The sequence below is a fragment of the Crotalus tigris genome, unplaced genomic scaffold (assembly GCF_016545835.1).
Source record: "Crotalus tigris isolate CLP2741 ecotype Arizona unplaced genomic scaffold, ASM1654583v1 scf7180000024469.1203045, whole genome shotgun sequence".
Taxonomy (NCBI): Eukaryota; Metazoa; Chordata; class Lepidosauria; order Squamata; family Viperidae; genus Crotalus; species Crotalus tigris.
Window position 1 is genome coordinate 918,565 of NW_024100640.1, and position 17,245 is coordinate 935,809.

Below are 17,245 nucleotides of genomic sequence, written 5' to 3' on the forward strand. Positions count from 1 at the left end.
TCCTTCGTAGGACAAAAAAATCAGTAGTTTTAATTTCTTAATTTATGAATATTTGACACAGGTGAGCAGGGACACCGACATTTACTATTAATAAGCATTTCATATGTTTAATATATTGCCTGAAAAAAACCTGAGTATAATCTAAAGCCAGTGTTTCTCAACCTTGGCAACTTGAAGATGTGTGGACTTCAACTCCCGGAATTCCCCAACCAGCAATTCCAGACAATATTCTGGAAAAACAGCATTTAGATTTTTTTCACAATACCCTTTAGGTCAGGGGTCCCCAACCTCTGGGCCGTGGCCCGGTACTGGCTGGCGAGTGCGCGCATGTGTGGACACACCCTCCCCACTCATGCTACTGCCACCGTGTGGGTGCTAGTGGCCCCGTTTATGCATGCACGTGGGTGCTAGTGTCGCCGCCAGTGTCACGCAGGTGCCAGCGCCACCAGCACCACCATGAATGCGCGCAGTCTGCTTGCTTCCGTTGTGCGCATGCCCGTTTTGTGCATATGCATGTGTACATTTCCCTGCTCCTTCCTTTCCCTCCAGGCTGCCAATGCGGAAAGGTTGGGGAGCTCTGCTCCACGTATTCCACTAAGTGGAACAGACCTGTGTGCCACAGAGCTGTTTAAAATAGCTGGGACGTTTAATTACAGGTAGTCCTCCACTTACAACGACAATTGAGCTAAGTGAGACATTTGTTAAGTGAGCTTTGCCCCATCTTATGACCTTTCTTGCCACAGTTGTTAAGTGAATCATTGCAATTACTAAGTTAGTAATGTAGTTGTTAAGTGAATCTGGCTTCCCCACTGACTTTGCTTGCCAGAAGGTTCCAAAAGGTGATCACAGGACCCCAGGACACTGCAACCGGCATAAATATTAGTTAGTTGCCAAGTGTCTGAATTCTGATCACGTGATGTGGCAGCAGTTGCAAGTCCCTTTTTCAGTGCCATTGTAACTTCGGGCACTAAATGAGCTGTTGTAAGTTGAGGACTACAAAGTAAGTAGGGTAGTAGGCTGTGTTTAAGTCTAGGCATCTAAAAATAGGATGTCTAGCAGTAGACAGGAGTTTGATAAAAAGCAGCTTGGAGATAATTACACAAAAAAACAGTACAGATGGGAATGGCAAGGGATCAGGCTAGGGATCTGATTAATTTTGACTACAGAAACAACAAGCTGAAAGATTTGTGGTGATATATTTCCATGAAATAGCTTTTGAAATGACAACTTGAATAAATGTGCCAGCTTGATGACCTCAGGATAATTTAAAATAATTTGTCTGACAGGCAGTGTATATTTTACCAATTTTTTTTTTAGTTTTTTAAATAAAGACATCCCTTTATTCCATAGTAGCAAAATAATTTCCATCCAGACTTTCTAAACCTGCTATAGATTTGGCAAATCAAGACAAATCGGCATTTGCAAGCATGTAGTAAGAAAAAAACACATAGACACCTCTACAATAAGAGACATCACTTAACACACCAGCGAGTTTTACTAAGGAAAAATAATGGCATTTTCTTACCGCCGTAGCTCGAGATACTTCTCGACAAGTGCTAAGCAGGCCGTTCTGTAAATCATCCCTCTGTAAGATGACATTTTGTATGGCAGCTGGATTTTCTTCATTCATTTGTATCTCTTGGCTGGCTGATAGCAGAGCTTGCTCAAGTGTGTACTGTGGTAATAAAGAGAATAATTTTTTAATGTTCTGCATCATTGGACTGATTTTCTTTTTACTTCACTTATCAATGTTCTGATAATAAAGCGTGCAAAATAACATAAATCTGGAACAATAAATATAATTATCCTACTTTTTCCTTGTGCAGCTGCTGAAGCTTCTCTTCAAGGGCCTGTACCACTTTATCTTGTTCACATAACCGGCTAAGCTTAGCCTAGTGCAGAAGAAAAGTTGTTGATAATTCGTGGCACTAGCTGTTTTGAAATACTGATTATTGACACAATGACTCTATACACACATGTGCGTGCAAGGCCAGGGAAAATGTCCAACAGCAGATCTTCACTTTTCAATTCAAAATCATGCATTTGGCTGGAAACAAAACCTCAAACATCTTTATTAGTCCACTTAAATACCATACTTTGAACTACTGGTCTCTCTCTCTTTGTATGCCACTATAGGCACATGGAAATTAGATTCAAGTCAGGCATATAATGACCAATATAAGCCCATCAGAAAATCACGATAGATGTATAATGCATTTCTTCATAGAAAACTCGTCTACACAGGAATATATACATTTGAACTAAGAACTCATCAAAAGAATAAACCATGCCTTAAAGCAGTGATGGCGAACCTTTTAGAGACTGAGTGCCCAAACTGCAACCCAAAACCCACTTATTTATCGCCCGATGCCAGGTGGGCGTGGCCCACTGGGTTGGCGTGGCTGTGGTGGTCATGGCAGACTGGGTGGGTGTGGCCAAGATGGGTGTGGTCACCTTGATGTTGCTCGCGGGGAGGGACGGCTGGGCAGGGTTGGGGGAGATCCAGGGGGTCTCTGGCAGGTGGGGTGGTGGGCAGGAGGCTCGTCCTGCAGGGTGAGGTGAGGCAAGGCGAGGTAGGGCAGGGGTGCCATTGTCGCAGGGCAAGGTGAGGCAGGAGCCAGGGCGGCTGCTGCCTGACACCATCGGCCCCCATACATAGAAGCCAGCGAGCACGTGGGGCGCAACAGTGTCCACCAGCAGCCACAGCCTGCCGGCCCCTCGACTGGCACACTCTGGGGCTCCACAGCCCACCACCAGCAGTTCAGAGAAGCCACCTCTGAGCTGGATGGACAGCTGACAGCTGAGGGGCAATGCAGTGGGTTGTGCCTGGGAAAAGGAGAGCATGCGAGGCCAGGAGGGATGGGACGGGGAGGAGGGAAACCAGCTGTGCTGGGATGAATCTGGCCACGTAGGACCTCAGCGAGTTAGCGGGCAGTTGGTTGAAGAGGGATGGTTACCATCTCTGGAGCATGGCACGTGTGCCCATAGAGAGGGCTCTGAGTGCCGCCTCTGGCATGCGTGCCATAGGTTTGCCACCACTGCCCTAAAGCAATAAAATCAGTAAACCCTTATAATTCACTGATTTGTAATTGGCTAGAATAATTGCTGCTTTTTTAAAAAAAGGGAAGAGTCCTTTTGATGAGACACCACCCAACTTGGTTCCCATCCAACAGTAGAGGCTAGTGACTAAGATAGTATTGACCAATACAGACTATTGGCCACTTGAACTGCTTAGATTATAGGCAGTCCGCAATTTATGAGCATAACTGAACCTGGAGTTACGGCCATAAATCATGCTGGTTGTTAATTGGGCCGTCATGTGACCAACGCGATTGTACAACCTATTCTGTAGCTGTCATTAAGGGAATCTGCAGATGTTAAACCAACACACTGTCCGCAATGGAATTTTTTTTTTTTTTGCCAGACACAGGAAGTAAACACTGGTTTTCCTGCAAAAGGCATCGTAAATCGCGGCCATGGGAACATGGGATGCTGTAAATAGCTGTGAATGCAGGACAGCTGTCTAGTATCCAAAATGAGAACATGTGATCGCAAGGTGCAAGGTTTGTGAGGCAGCCAGCAGAACTTTGAATCCGGGTCATAAGTACTTTTTAATTTTTTTTGAGTACGTTGCAACTTTGAATGGTTGCTAAGCAACCGGCCATAAGTCAAGTGCTACCTTATTACGATGCTGTTCAGTATTGTCCTTGAAGACCATATTTTACGCAGGCAAGAATGCCAAAATAAAGCTGCTCTATTTAGGCACACTGGCTGAGGAATTCTGGGAGTTGAAGTCCACAAGTCATAAAAGGGCCAAGTTTGAAGACCCCTGTTTTAACAGTTACAGGTAGTCCTTGACTTACAACCACAACTGAGCCCAAAATCTCTGTTGCTAAGACAGTTGCTAAGTGAATTGCTGCAGCTGTTAAGTGAGTAACATGGTTGCAAAGTGAATCTAGATTCCCCCATTGACTTTGCTTGTCAGAAGATCGCAAAAGGGGATCACATGATCCCGGGACACTGCAATCGTCACAAATATGTCAGTTGCCAAAGGTCCAAATTTTGATCACGTGACCGTGGGGACGCTGCAATAGTCATTAAGCGTGAAAACTGGTCATAAGTCACATTTTCCTGTTGTAACTTTGAATGGCGACTAAACGAACGGTTGTAAGTCAAGGGCTACCTGTACTTCCGGATATAAACTGACACATCTTGTTGCTGTGACCTAAATGATCTACCTTAGGTACCTACAGAAAATATTGTACATTTTTCCTAATGATTCAAATGCACTTCAAGGGTATAACTCAACTCTGATACAAAAAGCTGGAAAGAGATATTAGATTATTCACTTGCGAACATACAACAGTTCTATTTAAAATAAAAGAAGAAGAAAAATCAATATTCAGAGAGCTAACAGTACTTACATCAATATCCAGTTCTTCTGATCTGTATTTGTACAGAGCAGCCCTACTATCATCTTGCGTCAGCTATAACAAGGAAAAACACCGCCATCAAACCACTTCACTAAAATCAAGCAAAACCATGCATTCCGAAGCGCACATTTGATTAAGCACTTAATATGCCTTAATCAACACACACTATGCAAATTCGTTCATAATGGATGCCAAATTTAGATTGTCAGAAAGGAGAACAGTTTTATTCTCGCTGGGAAGCTTCCCCACAGATGGAAATGGAACGGCATGTTATCTGCGAGCTTCAGATAAGATCATAAAATAATCTAAATTTGGTTTTGTTAGCCACTCAAATAAAACAAGAACCCCTACGAAGCAAATTAGGAGTACATAAATCAGTGATACCAGAATATGAAGCTCCATCCTGACTTTCTTTTACCTTTTCAGGAAAGCTCTGTAAGACTTACTTGAGATGTATAGAAGAAGTTATTTTCGGTTACATCTTACAACAATGAAAAACAGAAATACAATTTCCTGTGGTCCTGGTACTTTGGGTATATTTCATTAAGCTTTCTTTTAAAAAGGGCTTCTCGTACAACAACAATATGTATGAAAAGATTTCTCTGTCTTGAGAGGGGAGATACACCAGTGGTTCAAAATGTAAGACACTGGATGAATGTAGGAAGTATTGAGCAGATAAGCATTTAGAGAAGCGTTCACTGCTACACAGGGGCAAAATAGCCCATTCTAGATAAACAGTACAGACTGGGAATTTCTAAAAAACAAGCAGGAACATTGGTTACACGAGATTTCCCAGCCTAGTTTGACTATAAACCATTGTTCTGATACCTCTTTAGAATATAAACTTCTAAATGGAGTGGCAGCTAGCACAATCAACTGTGGTGTGAAAGAAATTGTCTATGCATTAGATTCAGTCTCACCTCTACATTTTAAGACTGCTGAATTAGCAAGGTTCTTTAAAAAAAATTCTATGGAATGCCATTTGCTGCAGCAAAATCCTTTGAGCAAATCCACACATTGTGCATTAATAAATGGACAGAGGCCCAGTACAGATGTAATGCCCTCATGTATTTGTGAGCACTTCCCCATTCCTTTCCACTCTTTAACCATGATCTTATTATGCTAGGTCTGAATCAGCAGTAAATTAATTTTATAATTAAAAGGAGTGTCAGAGTTTTAAACAAATTTGCAAGTCTGAGATAAAAGAAAAATGAGTTTGGGGCAAAAGTAGATGAATGGAGATACAATTTTATGGTCAGGAGAGTGGGAGAAGGGAAAAAAAAATGCCCCAAACACATATGCCTAATTGTTACATCTGTACTGAGGCCATCACAATAAACATTTTACCAAAGTGCTGAATCCTTTACAATATTACTTAAGTTATTAGTTCTCAAAATATCAATTACCCTCTTTATTTTCACATTCATGCACAGTATTTTTGTGTATGCAATTAGATTAGAAATCTAACCTCATTGTGTTTAAAACAATAAAACTAGAAAGACAAAGATGAGGCAAGGATTTAGCAATTCAAATATTTCAACCACAGAACAGATCCGCGGAAGGTTGTTTTTTTTTTTTAAAGAGTTTCATTTCAAGGCATCTATCCTCATGCAAATGCGCTTGGTGACAATCTGAGAAAATGAACTGTGTATTAAAGCCATATAAATAACTTTGCTTTGAAATGAACATTTAATGAAATGAGCACTGGAAGATGAAAAAGCCACAGCACCTTTAAATTCAGAAAGATTATATATTTTAATTTGGTATGATATTTAGTACCTTACTTTACAACCCACTTGAATATATTCTACACAATTCACCTTGATAGGAGAAAGAATTGAAGAATGGAAATATATATTTTTAATGATAAAACAGATATGCTCAAATATGGTTGATGTAAATCTGGCCAAGCTCTCAAAGAGAAAGATATGAATCTTTGGATGAAATATATGTTTTGTCTCCAGCTGTCATTTTTAATGAAGTTATAGACATTTCTGAAACTTAATTACCTATTTTTTTAAATCCTAAAACTGAAGCAAATGCACTGGTAATTGCCTAAACGTCTTGGAACAATATAATCCATCTAATTAACACCCTGTGTATCTGAAAATAATGACAATTATCAACAGTACATTCTACCAATCTCACATTTTCAGGAATGCAATTTCAGAAGGAATAATGATTCTTATGTAGCATTTGTCCATAACTTAATAACATGCCACACTTCAATGACACTGAAGTTCACATACTGTGTGCTTTCAAACAAACCATCGTTTTCAGTTAGTTTTTAACTTTAAGCTACACAGTTGATACTACCTATGAAGTGAAGCACAGATAGCAATTATATTTTAAATTCAGTTATAGGCTTGGAATCAGAGGAGATTTCTATTGGCTCCAGAGTATGTAGTCTACAGAAAATAAAAAGAAACTACAGTATCCTCAGTCTTTTTTTGGTAGCCTGAAAATTATTTTCTAAGGAATAGTGCTGTCAGAGTTTTCATTTTGAAAACTGCCAATGGTACAATATATTTCATGGGATGACAGCTTGTCCACCGTATCTCTTGATCTCTCTGAAACGTTGAAAAATGTTGTAAATATCTATCCACAAAATAAGGTCAGGCTAGACTTAAGATGGAAGAAACTTTCCAAGTGGAAAACAGCACAGTCACTCTATTAACTAACCTAGTATCATCTATTGATAGTTGAAGGAGTTTTTAGTGGATAGTTGAAGGAGTTGTATTTGAAACTCAGAAAGAAGAGGGAGCAGCGTTTACATGATTAAATGATGGGCAAAATAAAGTGCGTTGAAGATAACTCATTCTGAAATCTAAAGAAAAGATAGAGGCCCCATTTCCAACTTTTTATTCAAAAAGGGCCTACTGTAGATGTTTTAACTACCATAAAGACTCAAGAAACAGTACCATCTAGTGCCCAAACAACAGTACTGCATACCAGGCTGTCCATTACCATCCAAACAGGGGATGTTTTCCCATGTTTTAGGGCAGGGGTCCTCAGTCCCCGGTCTGTGGACCAGCACTGGTCTGAGGCATGCCAGAAACCAGCCTGCACAAACAAGAGAAACTCCATCCATGGGATGCAGGCAGCATGTGAAACTACACCCCTCCTGGTCCACAGAAAAACCTGTCTCCATGGAACCGGTCCCTGGTGCCCAAAAAGTTGGGGGCCATTGTTTTAGGGCCCTGGAAATGGCTTAATGCCAAAATAGACCATTGGCCCATCTACTTCAAGAACTGTTTTGAGGTAGCTCCATCTGCAGAGATCAAAACTTTTTTTTTTACCAATACAGTTTTACCACTTTTTCCTCAGAAAAATGCGTCCTTCAGGTATTCCATAAGAAACATGGCAATTATATTCATGACACCTCACAACTTGATTTCTTTTTCTACATGCATAATTTTAAAATGTTGCTTAGAACTCAGCATGAAACCTAAGGGCACTAGAAAACTTTGGCAATCTTGAGAGAGTAATGAGGGGAAAGAACCATTTCAAATACAGGCCAAATGCTGTGACGAACACATAGGATTTATAACTATTACTTCCTATAGTTGTAACATCAATATATTACATGTTTGCTAAGTACTATTTTAAAAAGCTGAATTTATCACGATAGCTACCCTGGATATGGTCTATATCAAAGCCAATATTTAAAATGCAGAATTAATCAAGATAGGCCTTTGGATAAGTCCAAAGTGCCCTTGGGCTGAGACTTCTGATATTACTGAGGACTGAGAAATGTGAAAAATGTAGCTGGTAAAACCTCTTCTTTCATAAAGATGCCATAAACCTATCACTTCCTATCTCATTCTGATAATATCTTTGCACCCAGAAGCTTAGTAAAATAAAATAGGGTAGAATATTGCTATATAATTCTTGGTAATACAGAAAAAAAAACCCGGATTGACAAAAAAAAGAACTCCCTCTTCAGACTTTTAGACTTCACAAACTTAAGTGAAAAAGAAGTATACCGCATTCAGAAATATGGAAGTTGAGTCATTTTTGGGGGTATGAAACATTTCACTGCTTATCAATCTGAAGAAGCTACTTGGATAAGCAAGGAAACATTTCAAGCAAACAAAACAAACACCAAAGAAGTCCAGTTGCCACAACTCAACTTCCAGACAATTCTACTTGGATGACTGAGAATCTTTATTGAAGCATTCAGAAATAGGCTTCTAACATCAGCATAATGCTTTTTGGGTTTAGATTTCTTAATGATGGAAAACGACAGGCACTTCCCATCACAGCTGCTTAGAAAGCAAAGAGCTATTATGGAAACAGCCATGGGAGAAGGACACCAATAATGCCAAGCTCAACCTCATATAATGGGGCTTCCATACAGAATAATCATCCACTATATGGTAAGCTGCTGCCTGTCACCAAACTTAAAAATAAATTGTTGGTCTTTTGTAGCTCATCATAAAATTGTTAAGTGGTTAGCAAATAGCCAGCATGCGATGCAACTCTAAGTACAAAGCCTCATGAGATCACAAGCAACCATTTGAAAATCTGTTGACTCAACATCTTGACTCAACATCTTAAAAGCCACCGAGAGCTGCGGGCATCCGTGGGGGAGAGAGTGGGGTGAGGCCAATGTTGAAATTTGTGTTGTGACATCATCATGGAAACTTCTTACATCCTTGCATATCATGAGGCAAGTATAAAAGGGCAGTGCGTAAATCACGACATTTTGCCGTTTTAGTATCATCTTAGCTAGTTGCAGAAACTTATGCAAAGAATGGGGGCTTCTGAAGAATAAGAGTTGGGTTTAGGAGTAAAGGCATGCAAAGGAATTACTCAGAAAATGAATTTTGGTGCTAACTTTTCTGGCATAAATATCTTACTCACTTCAAAGATCAGTTTACTCTCTCTTATATATGTCCTTGCAGAATATTCAAGTATTTTTAGCCACTTGAAACTATGGGAACATTTCTGATCTTAAAGGAAATCATTCAGTGCAAGCTAATCGATAAAAGTTGCAAATATATTTCCCCCAGTTACCATTTGGATATCCTGAATTAAATCTTTGCAATTGATAAAGATGATATGTTGAAAGCCATCCCAACTGTGGAGTAAGGAAAATGACTTACTTGACAGAGTTATGCCATCTCTATTGCCAGGGTGCAAAACATACTTTAAGTTCACAACAGACAGATACTACTTAGAATGACACAACCAGACCTGTAAGATTCTGATGTTATAGCCACTCTCAATTTCCTGTGGAGTTGATTTCTTAGTCTAGTCCAGTGCTTCTCAACGTTTGTGTGACGGCGCCCCCCGTCACACAAACGTTCTGCGCATGCGCGGCGCGCATGAGGGCGGCCCCCCATACGCGGCGCGCATGTGCGATGCCCCCCCACGCGCGGTGCGCATGCGCGACGCCCCCATGCGCAGTGCGCGTGCGCGGCGGCGCCCCATGCACGATGCATGTGCACGGCACCGTGAAAAATGGCGGATCGCCGCCTTTGGCAACCCCCGAAAAATGGGCGATCGACCCCAAATGGGGTCGCGACCCATAGGTTGAGAACCGCTGGTCTAGTCTATCTAGTGCAGGGGTAGGCAACCTTGGCTCTTTTATGACTCATGGACTTCAACTCCCAGAATTCCTGAGCCAGCCATGCTGAGGGGAATGGGAGAGTTTCCAAGCTGAGCCATGCTTGCTCAGGAATTCTGGGAATTGAAGTCCACGAGTCATAAAAGAGCCAAGATTGCCTACCCCTGATCTAGTGTAACTGACACCAACAGGTGACACTTAGCTGACCTTAGCTGATCTCAAAAAGCTAGGCAGGATAGGACTTTATTGGTACTTGGATCATAATCCAGCAAGAAATTATAGAACCATCAACTACATTGGGAAATTGGGGGAAGAAAACCTCTCACACAAAGCCTCCTAAAAGGGAAAGTCTGTCTAGATGCCAACAAAACTGCATGGATGTATTCATATAACCACCAGGAGGTCAAGTTCAACCCCAGACAGCTGTGACCCATCTCATCAAGCTTGGCAGGAAGGGGTATGAGATCATGCCAAACACAGATTAAACCTTGAAAGCAACCATTCCCAGCTGTACTTTCAATTCAGTTTGCTTGCACATGCTAAAGATCCCTATGGGGAGTTTCTTCTTCAAAACTCTACCTAGGCAATCAGCTACAAGATGATTTTGTGAAGGACAAACCAAAACTTCCAGCTTGGAAAAAAGTCAAACTCTAACCCTGGGTTAACTAAAGAAAAAGATACCGATGAGGAATCCGTGCTTGCTTCCTAATTCTTTTCATTCTAAACTATTAAACCTTCCTAAGAATTTTATTTTCCACACTTGGCTGTTAATCGTTAACAACCTGTCCAGTCTCAGAGAAGTTTAAGAAAATGAAGTCAAGATGTTTATTCATTGCAATATTGCACATTATAGTTTGTTTTTTTTTTAAAAAAAATAACATGGTAATTGTCAGTGAGAAGTAGTGTTTACTTATAATCTAACAAAGCCCACACATTTGAGAAAAACTGCAATAGCACAATGGTTGTTCGTTAAGAGAACATCATAGTCTCTGAAGTTGTGGAATCTTGGCAACCAGCAAGGTTGCCAAGTATTATCCTAAACAGGTTTAGCGGGGCCCAGGAAACACATCTGGTAGAGCCAGGTTTATTTACCACACCTACAGGGTCAAGAATTGCATCTGCCCAAGCTCTCTGTTATTCAGCTACTAAATAAAATTGAATGCTCGCCATTCATAGGCATCAATGACCTTCCATGTGGGTCCAAGCTCAGATTATGAGTCAATTTGAGTTTGGAACCTGGGAGCCCTTGAGATCATAAATTAAAAAAAAAAAAACTGACTATGTGTTAAAAGGAAACATCATCCTCATTACCAATCAATTTATTTGGCATTCCCATGCAATATAAGATGCTCAAGCTTAAATTATTATTCCAATGATTTTCTAACAAATATGTTGATGTTATATTTCCATTCAGCATATTTCCTCTCTTAATAATCATGACTCAAGACTGACTTTGTTTGCTGTGACTTTCTGAACATAGTGCCCTTAAGGAGCTATATTCCCCAGATCAAAGTTAATTTTGATCCTTTTTAACTCCCAAGAGCAACAAGAAAACGAGCAAGAGAAGGAATGCACGCAATTGTCCAGGAACCTACAACATTTAGTAATTTTTTTTCCCTCAAACAAAAAGCTGCCAGAAAATGACAACATGGCTGGCCTGCTTTTTGCATTAAACCAAGATTAATTCCTTCAAAGGCAAAAGAAAGAAAGAAAGAAAGAAAGAAAGAAAGAAAGAAAGAAAGAAAGAAAGAAAGAAAGAAAGAAAGAAAGAAAGAAAGAAAGAAAAGGAAATTGCATAGATCCATGCTAGGACAAATGTTGGAAGCAGAATATACGGGATTAACCTACAAAAAGCAGCAATTTGTTAAATATTCTGGAAAAGGGGGAAAAAAAGTTATCCAAAGGGGGACACTCAATACTCAAGGACAAGTACGTTCAGCAAAGCCATGCTAGTGATACTGCAACACTATAGGAAGCATGGATGATTTGTGGTTTTCCAAAAACAAAAACAAAAAAGGGGGGAGGAACACCAATGTCATGGATAAACTGGAGGGTAACAACCAAAAACTGTCACTGAGGAAAAGTTTTGCAATGAGAAAAAGCAATTTCATTCACTATCCAAGACCTTACTTGATGGTATAGTTGTGGTCTTAGCGCCGAGTTCTCAATCATAGTGTGAACCAAGATGATTAAAGGTTCATTCTCTTTCATCTATTTCAAATCAGGAGGAGCATACAGCAAACATCAGTTTACAGCACGGCTAGATTTGAAAGACGACACTGTAAATATAGCCTCTACTTTAATTGTTTTCCATTAGTGCAGCAGTTTATAATTCCTCTCATGATTAGTAAACTGTACATACCCAAGAGCTTGTTAAAACTAAACTGGAAAAAACCTATGAATTTAAACTAGATTGCTGTACATTCCATATTAGATTAAGCAGTAAATATCATTAATAAGATTCTAGAAAGCTTCCAGAGACAGAATATAATTAATTGAGATGAATAAGATGCTATTTTCATTATTCCATTTACATATCCCAGTTTACAAAGATTAAGACATGTAACAGAGTGTAGGAAAAAAACTGTGCAATATGAAGACCTGTTTGGGGCAAAATAAAGGTTTCTGGAACGTATCTTTTAAGATCTAAGGTAGCAACCGTGTGCCAACTTGGAGATTGAATGAGCATAGACTTCACCCAACTTTTTCTCTGTTAAAGTATCTCTTTCTCCTCTCAGTAGAACCAGGTCTAGACCTAAGATAAACTATGTATGAATTATGGCCACCAAGAACTGTGCTTATCTTACCATTCTACAGTGTAAACTACAATTCAAATAAGATTTTTTAATGAATGCCAATTTAATTTTCATATACATTTCCTGACCTTCAATATAGCATTACAACATAAATCTGAATAGTTTTTCTGAAAATAGTTCATATATTTACACAGCTTCTAACTCAATTTTTTGTTACAATAGCTGTTGTCTATTTCATATTATTTAAATTAACTGCTTTGTAAGCCATATTTGCTTTGATCAAGCATAAAGTTTTAGAAGTTGTAAGACTGAACAAAAATTTCTGAATACTTTGAATTCATTTATTGGACTTTCTAGTTGCATTGAAAAAAAGGAGGATAAATGCTCCTGACACTGAGCTTTTAAGGATTTGGTTCAACTAAAATGTGGTGTATGCGTTTAATACAGTTCAAGAAAATGCACCAATATACATATAGAATTTTAGATTATATGTGTTCCTTTGTACAGATTCCACTGATCTATTTACTTAGAAAAGAGATGAAAACAACTTGGCACTGCGATATGAAAACCAGGAAATAAATGGCAGAAGATACAGACTGGAATGAGAGATGGGAACTGTTAATAGAATTGCAATAGCTGTGTAAGAGGTCACTGACAAACTACGGTACATTTTCTATGTGTATGTGAGGAAGGCAGCTCGCTTAACCATGAGCTGGGTTCTTTTTAGTTGCAGAAATTTTTCCCCATTCTAACCATCTGTTCCAACATCATAAAAAGAGGCTGTTATTTAATGCAACAGCTTTTCCACACCAAAATTTAATAGAGTCAATTATATATTTTTCCTAAATAAAAATAATGTTGTAGCTTTCCTTAGGTATCAATATTTTATTTATGCCAATGGTTTTGTGGCTGTTGTTAGTACAAGGGAAGACAGATTGCCTTTCAGAGATTTAATTCATTTCTGGCAGTTGCAAAGGTTCTACTGCATATAATAAATGGTAAGGTATGAAGCAGAGACAAAAACATGTATATTTCTTTATCTCAGAGAACAGTTAGTTGATTTAGCAATTTCAATTTCAATCCATTTTCTTACTAAAGCTTTACTGGGAATGCTTGAATTAATGTGATGCCAGCTCTCAACTGTCAAAACTAACGTCATTTTTATTCAAAAATAGGCCTGTGATGAACACACTTCAGACAGGAAGTATGAAATGTCTGTTTAGGAGGGTCTATGACAGTGGTTCTCAACCTTTTTAATGCCACGACCCCCAACCGGTCGTAAGTCGAGGACTACTCAACCGGTCGTAAGTCTAGGACTACTCAACTGGTGCAGCACCATTTGCAGAATGGGACTTTTGGCGGGCTCAGCAGGGCAGAGACAGCCTGGACAATTCCTATTGGCTTTTGAAAGCCAATAGAATTAGACTCTATTCAAGAGAGTCTATTCTATTGGCTTTCAAAAGCCAATAGAATAAAAGGGAGTAGCACAGCTAAGGAAAAGGGGGAAAAAATGGCGGACTGCGTTGTTTGGCGACCCCCGTGAAATGGTCGTTCTACCCCAAATGGGGTCCCGACCCACAGGTTGAGAACCACTGGTCTATGACAACTCACCACGGGACAATTCAACCCTGTATTAATTGTCTCAGTCAGGTACTTTTATTATTATTCATCATGGATCCGTCAACGTTAATTTAACTTTCCTACTTGTTGAATTGTCCCACGGCGAGTTGTCCCGTTCCGTGTTCAGGATAACAGCAGAGCAAATACCCATAGAAGAAAATATCTGTAGCTCAGGGTTGAACTGTGGGTCCTTGTTGAACTCTAAATGGCGTGCTTTTCTTGCAGACGTTTCATTACTAAATTAGGTAACATCATCAGTGCTGGAAGTAATGAAATGTCTGCAAGGAAGCAACCAAGCTCAGAGAGCACCAAGAACCCAGCAGTACAAAAGCTTGTGTGAAAGTGCAACAATACATATAAAAAAAAACTGCAGGACATAGGGAGTCTCTGGAGACATTGACCTAATAGCAATCCCAGTATGCTAAAACTAGGCTATTTCACAGTTTCTCAGTGTGATGTAGTGCTCATAAGCAATACAAGGTAAGAATGAAAAATGATGTCTTTCACGGGTTATTCAGAGCTATTGCTAAAATGACTCAGTTATAGAGTCAGCTCTACAAGAAATGGCTGAAATGAATGTAAACACAAGCCCACTGCTTCTAGTCTGAATATTTTAGGCTGCCCAAAGGTGAACATAAATCCAGCAACATGACTTTAATTATTACACATTAATTATATGCATTGAAATCTAATTGAGTTTTCAGCATTGCTATGGTAAGTAGGCAAAACCTGTCTATCAAAATTCTGCAGACAACTAAAAATCCTGTGTTAGCATTACACATAGCCGCCATAAACCTCTTTTAAATGAAACAGGGATTTCCCTAAATTTTGGTTCACCAAACAGATTTAACTATTGTACTTTATTAAAAAATAAGTTCACTTCAAAAATGTTTAAAATTGTACAGTGATATGAAAAGCAGCCTCTTCCAGGAGCATACAATAGTAATAACACTATTTAGGGAGTACTAATCTGTTCTCAATATCCTTGAAAATACTTGCCATTTTCTCCTGCAGTTTGTAAAGTGTTTCAATTCGAATGTATAATTTTTATTTCTGGGCAAGCTGAATCAAATATCCTGACAGTTCTCTTGCTTGAGACACTTCCAAAACTTAAGATACGACGTTAATTGAGTTTCACGCTTTCAAACTGTTCAAAATGGAAACAGTATGAACTGCATATTACAGCAGTATACATTGTGAAATGAAGATCAACCTTTATGCTTCAGAGTAAAAAATTTATAAAACGAAGAGATTTTATGTTGGCTCCAATTAATAAAAATGTGGGCTGGCCTCAGGCATTGTGGGCTAATGTTGGCTCAATAGCATTCCAATCAAAAATTTAGCTTTGTAATTGCAAAGACAGAAGATGATAAAGGGAAAGTAGAAAGCTGGAAAGAACTGCCCATTTCTTTAGTAAAAGTTAAAGAGACAAGAGTAACAAAAAGATAATGGCAAGATTTTCATTTCTGAAAGCTGCATTTGGTGAAGCCTGTTCTAAGTAAGGGAAAACATCTGCAAAATATAAATATAATGGCATAGACTTGTGCTACAAGTTTAATAATAATATTATATCAGAAAACGGATAGTCAATGGAAGAAATTGAAACAATTATATATAAAATGTCTTCATTTTGACATTAGCATTCTAGATAAGGACCACACAAATTACAGATAGTTCTCAGCTTAAGACCAGAATTGGGCCCAAAATTTCCATTGCTATGCAAGGCAACTTTTAAGCGAGTCACACCCAATTTTACAACTGTTTTTGCTACGGTTGTTAAGTGAATCACTACAGATATGAGTCATGTGATCATTAAGCAAACTTAGCTTCCCCCACTGACTTTGCTTGTTGGATGCCAATTGGGAAGGTCGCAAATGGTGATCACAAGACCCTAGGATGCTGCAATCATCATAGAGACAAGAACTAGAACAGGGATCTTCAAACTTGGCCCCTTTATGACTTGTGGACTTCAACTCCCAGAATTCCTCAGCCAGCGTGCCTGACTGAGGAATTCTGGGAGTTGAAGTCCACAAGTCATAAAAGGGCCAATTTTGAAGACCCCTGAACTAGAATTACCAAGAATTAGAATTTTGATCGTGTGATCATTGGAATGCTGTGACAGTTGTAAGTCATTTTTTTTTAGTGCTGTTGTAACGGCACTGAATGGTCACTGAACTGAACTGTAACAGTCACTAAACAAATGGTTGTAAGTTGAGGACTATGTGTAAAATGGTACTGAACCCATTCAAATAGTGCATCCCAAATGATACAATACAGGACCACGGGATGTGTCTTGGCATTTAAAATTGCCGCTTTAATAGCCCCAGAAAATTTTTTCACAATTTTAAAACTGCAGCAGGATTGCAGCGATGTGTAAAAGTTCTGTGACAAAAAAAGGAATAATTAACATATGGTTAAATACAGACATAGAGAAGAAAAGCTATGAGTCCCACCTGATGGTCCAAATAAATGGCATTCCTTTGGAGATGATGAGAGAGAATCTCACTCTAGCAACCCGCAGAGAAGAAGGAGGAAAGAAAGAAAGGGACAGATACGAAGAGGTGAAAAAGTCGTCCAGGAAAGAAAAAGACACCACACATCTTAACTTTAACGCTTTCTAGATTATGCCTGCAGATGTCATACATAACTCAGTGAAAAATGGGAACTGTAAAATTTATATTGGCCTTTAGTAATATTTCATTGACATAAAGAAACCAAAATAAAAAAAATCATACTGGCTTTTAAATTAATTTTAATGAGTTAATTTAATTAGTGAGACAAAGTCAAATAAGGTTGCACTTGCTTTCAATGTTATATTAGCTACAAAAATTAGCTTTCAATATTAAAACAAAATGAAGAAAAAA

The 17,245-nt window shown here is 39.0% G+C and overlaps 1 protein-coding gene across 22 annotated transcripts in view; it reads right to left on the bottom strand.

Annotated features, from left to right (window-relative positions):
* PLEKHA5 (pleckstrin homology domain containing A5) overlaps positions 1-17,245 on the bottom strand; it is a 210,271-nt gene that overhangs the window by 28,919 nt on the left and 164,107 nt on the right. For 11 of the 22 annotated variants that reach the window (XM_039332909.1, XM_039332907.1, XM_039332908.1 and 8 more), the window contains 5 exons: positions 16,835-16,888; positions 12,136-12,216; positions 4,425-4,487; positions 1,812-1,892; positions 1,526-1,675 (listed from right to left, as the gene is read on the bottom strand). In XM_039332909.1, coding sequence (XP_039188843.1) covers positions 1,526-1,675; positions 1,812-1,892; positions 4,425-4,487; positions 12,136-12,216; positions 16,835-16,888 — 429 coding nt within the window. Of the gene's footprint in view, positions 1-1,525; positions 1,676-1,811; positions 1,893-4,424; positions 4,488-12,135; positions 12,266-16,834; positions 16,889-17,245 lie in introns of those variants that run through there. The other 11 variants (XM_039332910.1, XM_039332916.1, XM_039332915.1 and 8 more) reach the window with 3 other exon arrangements.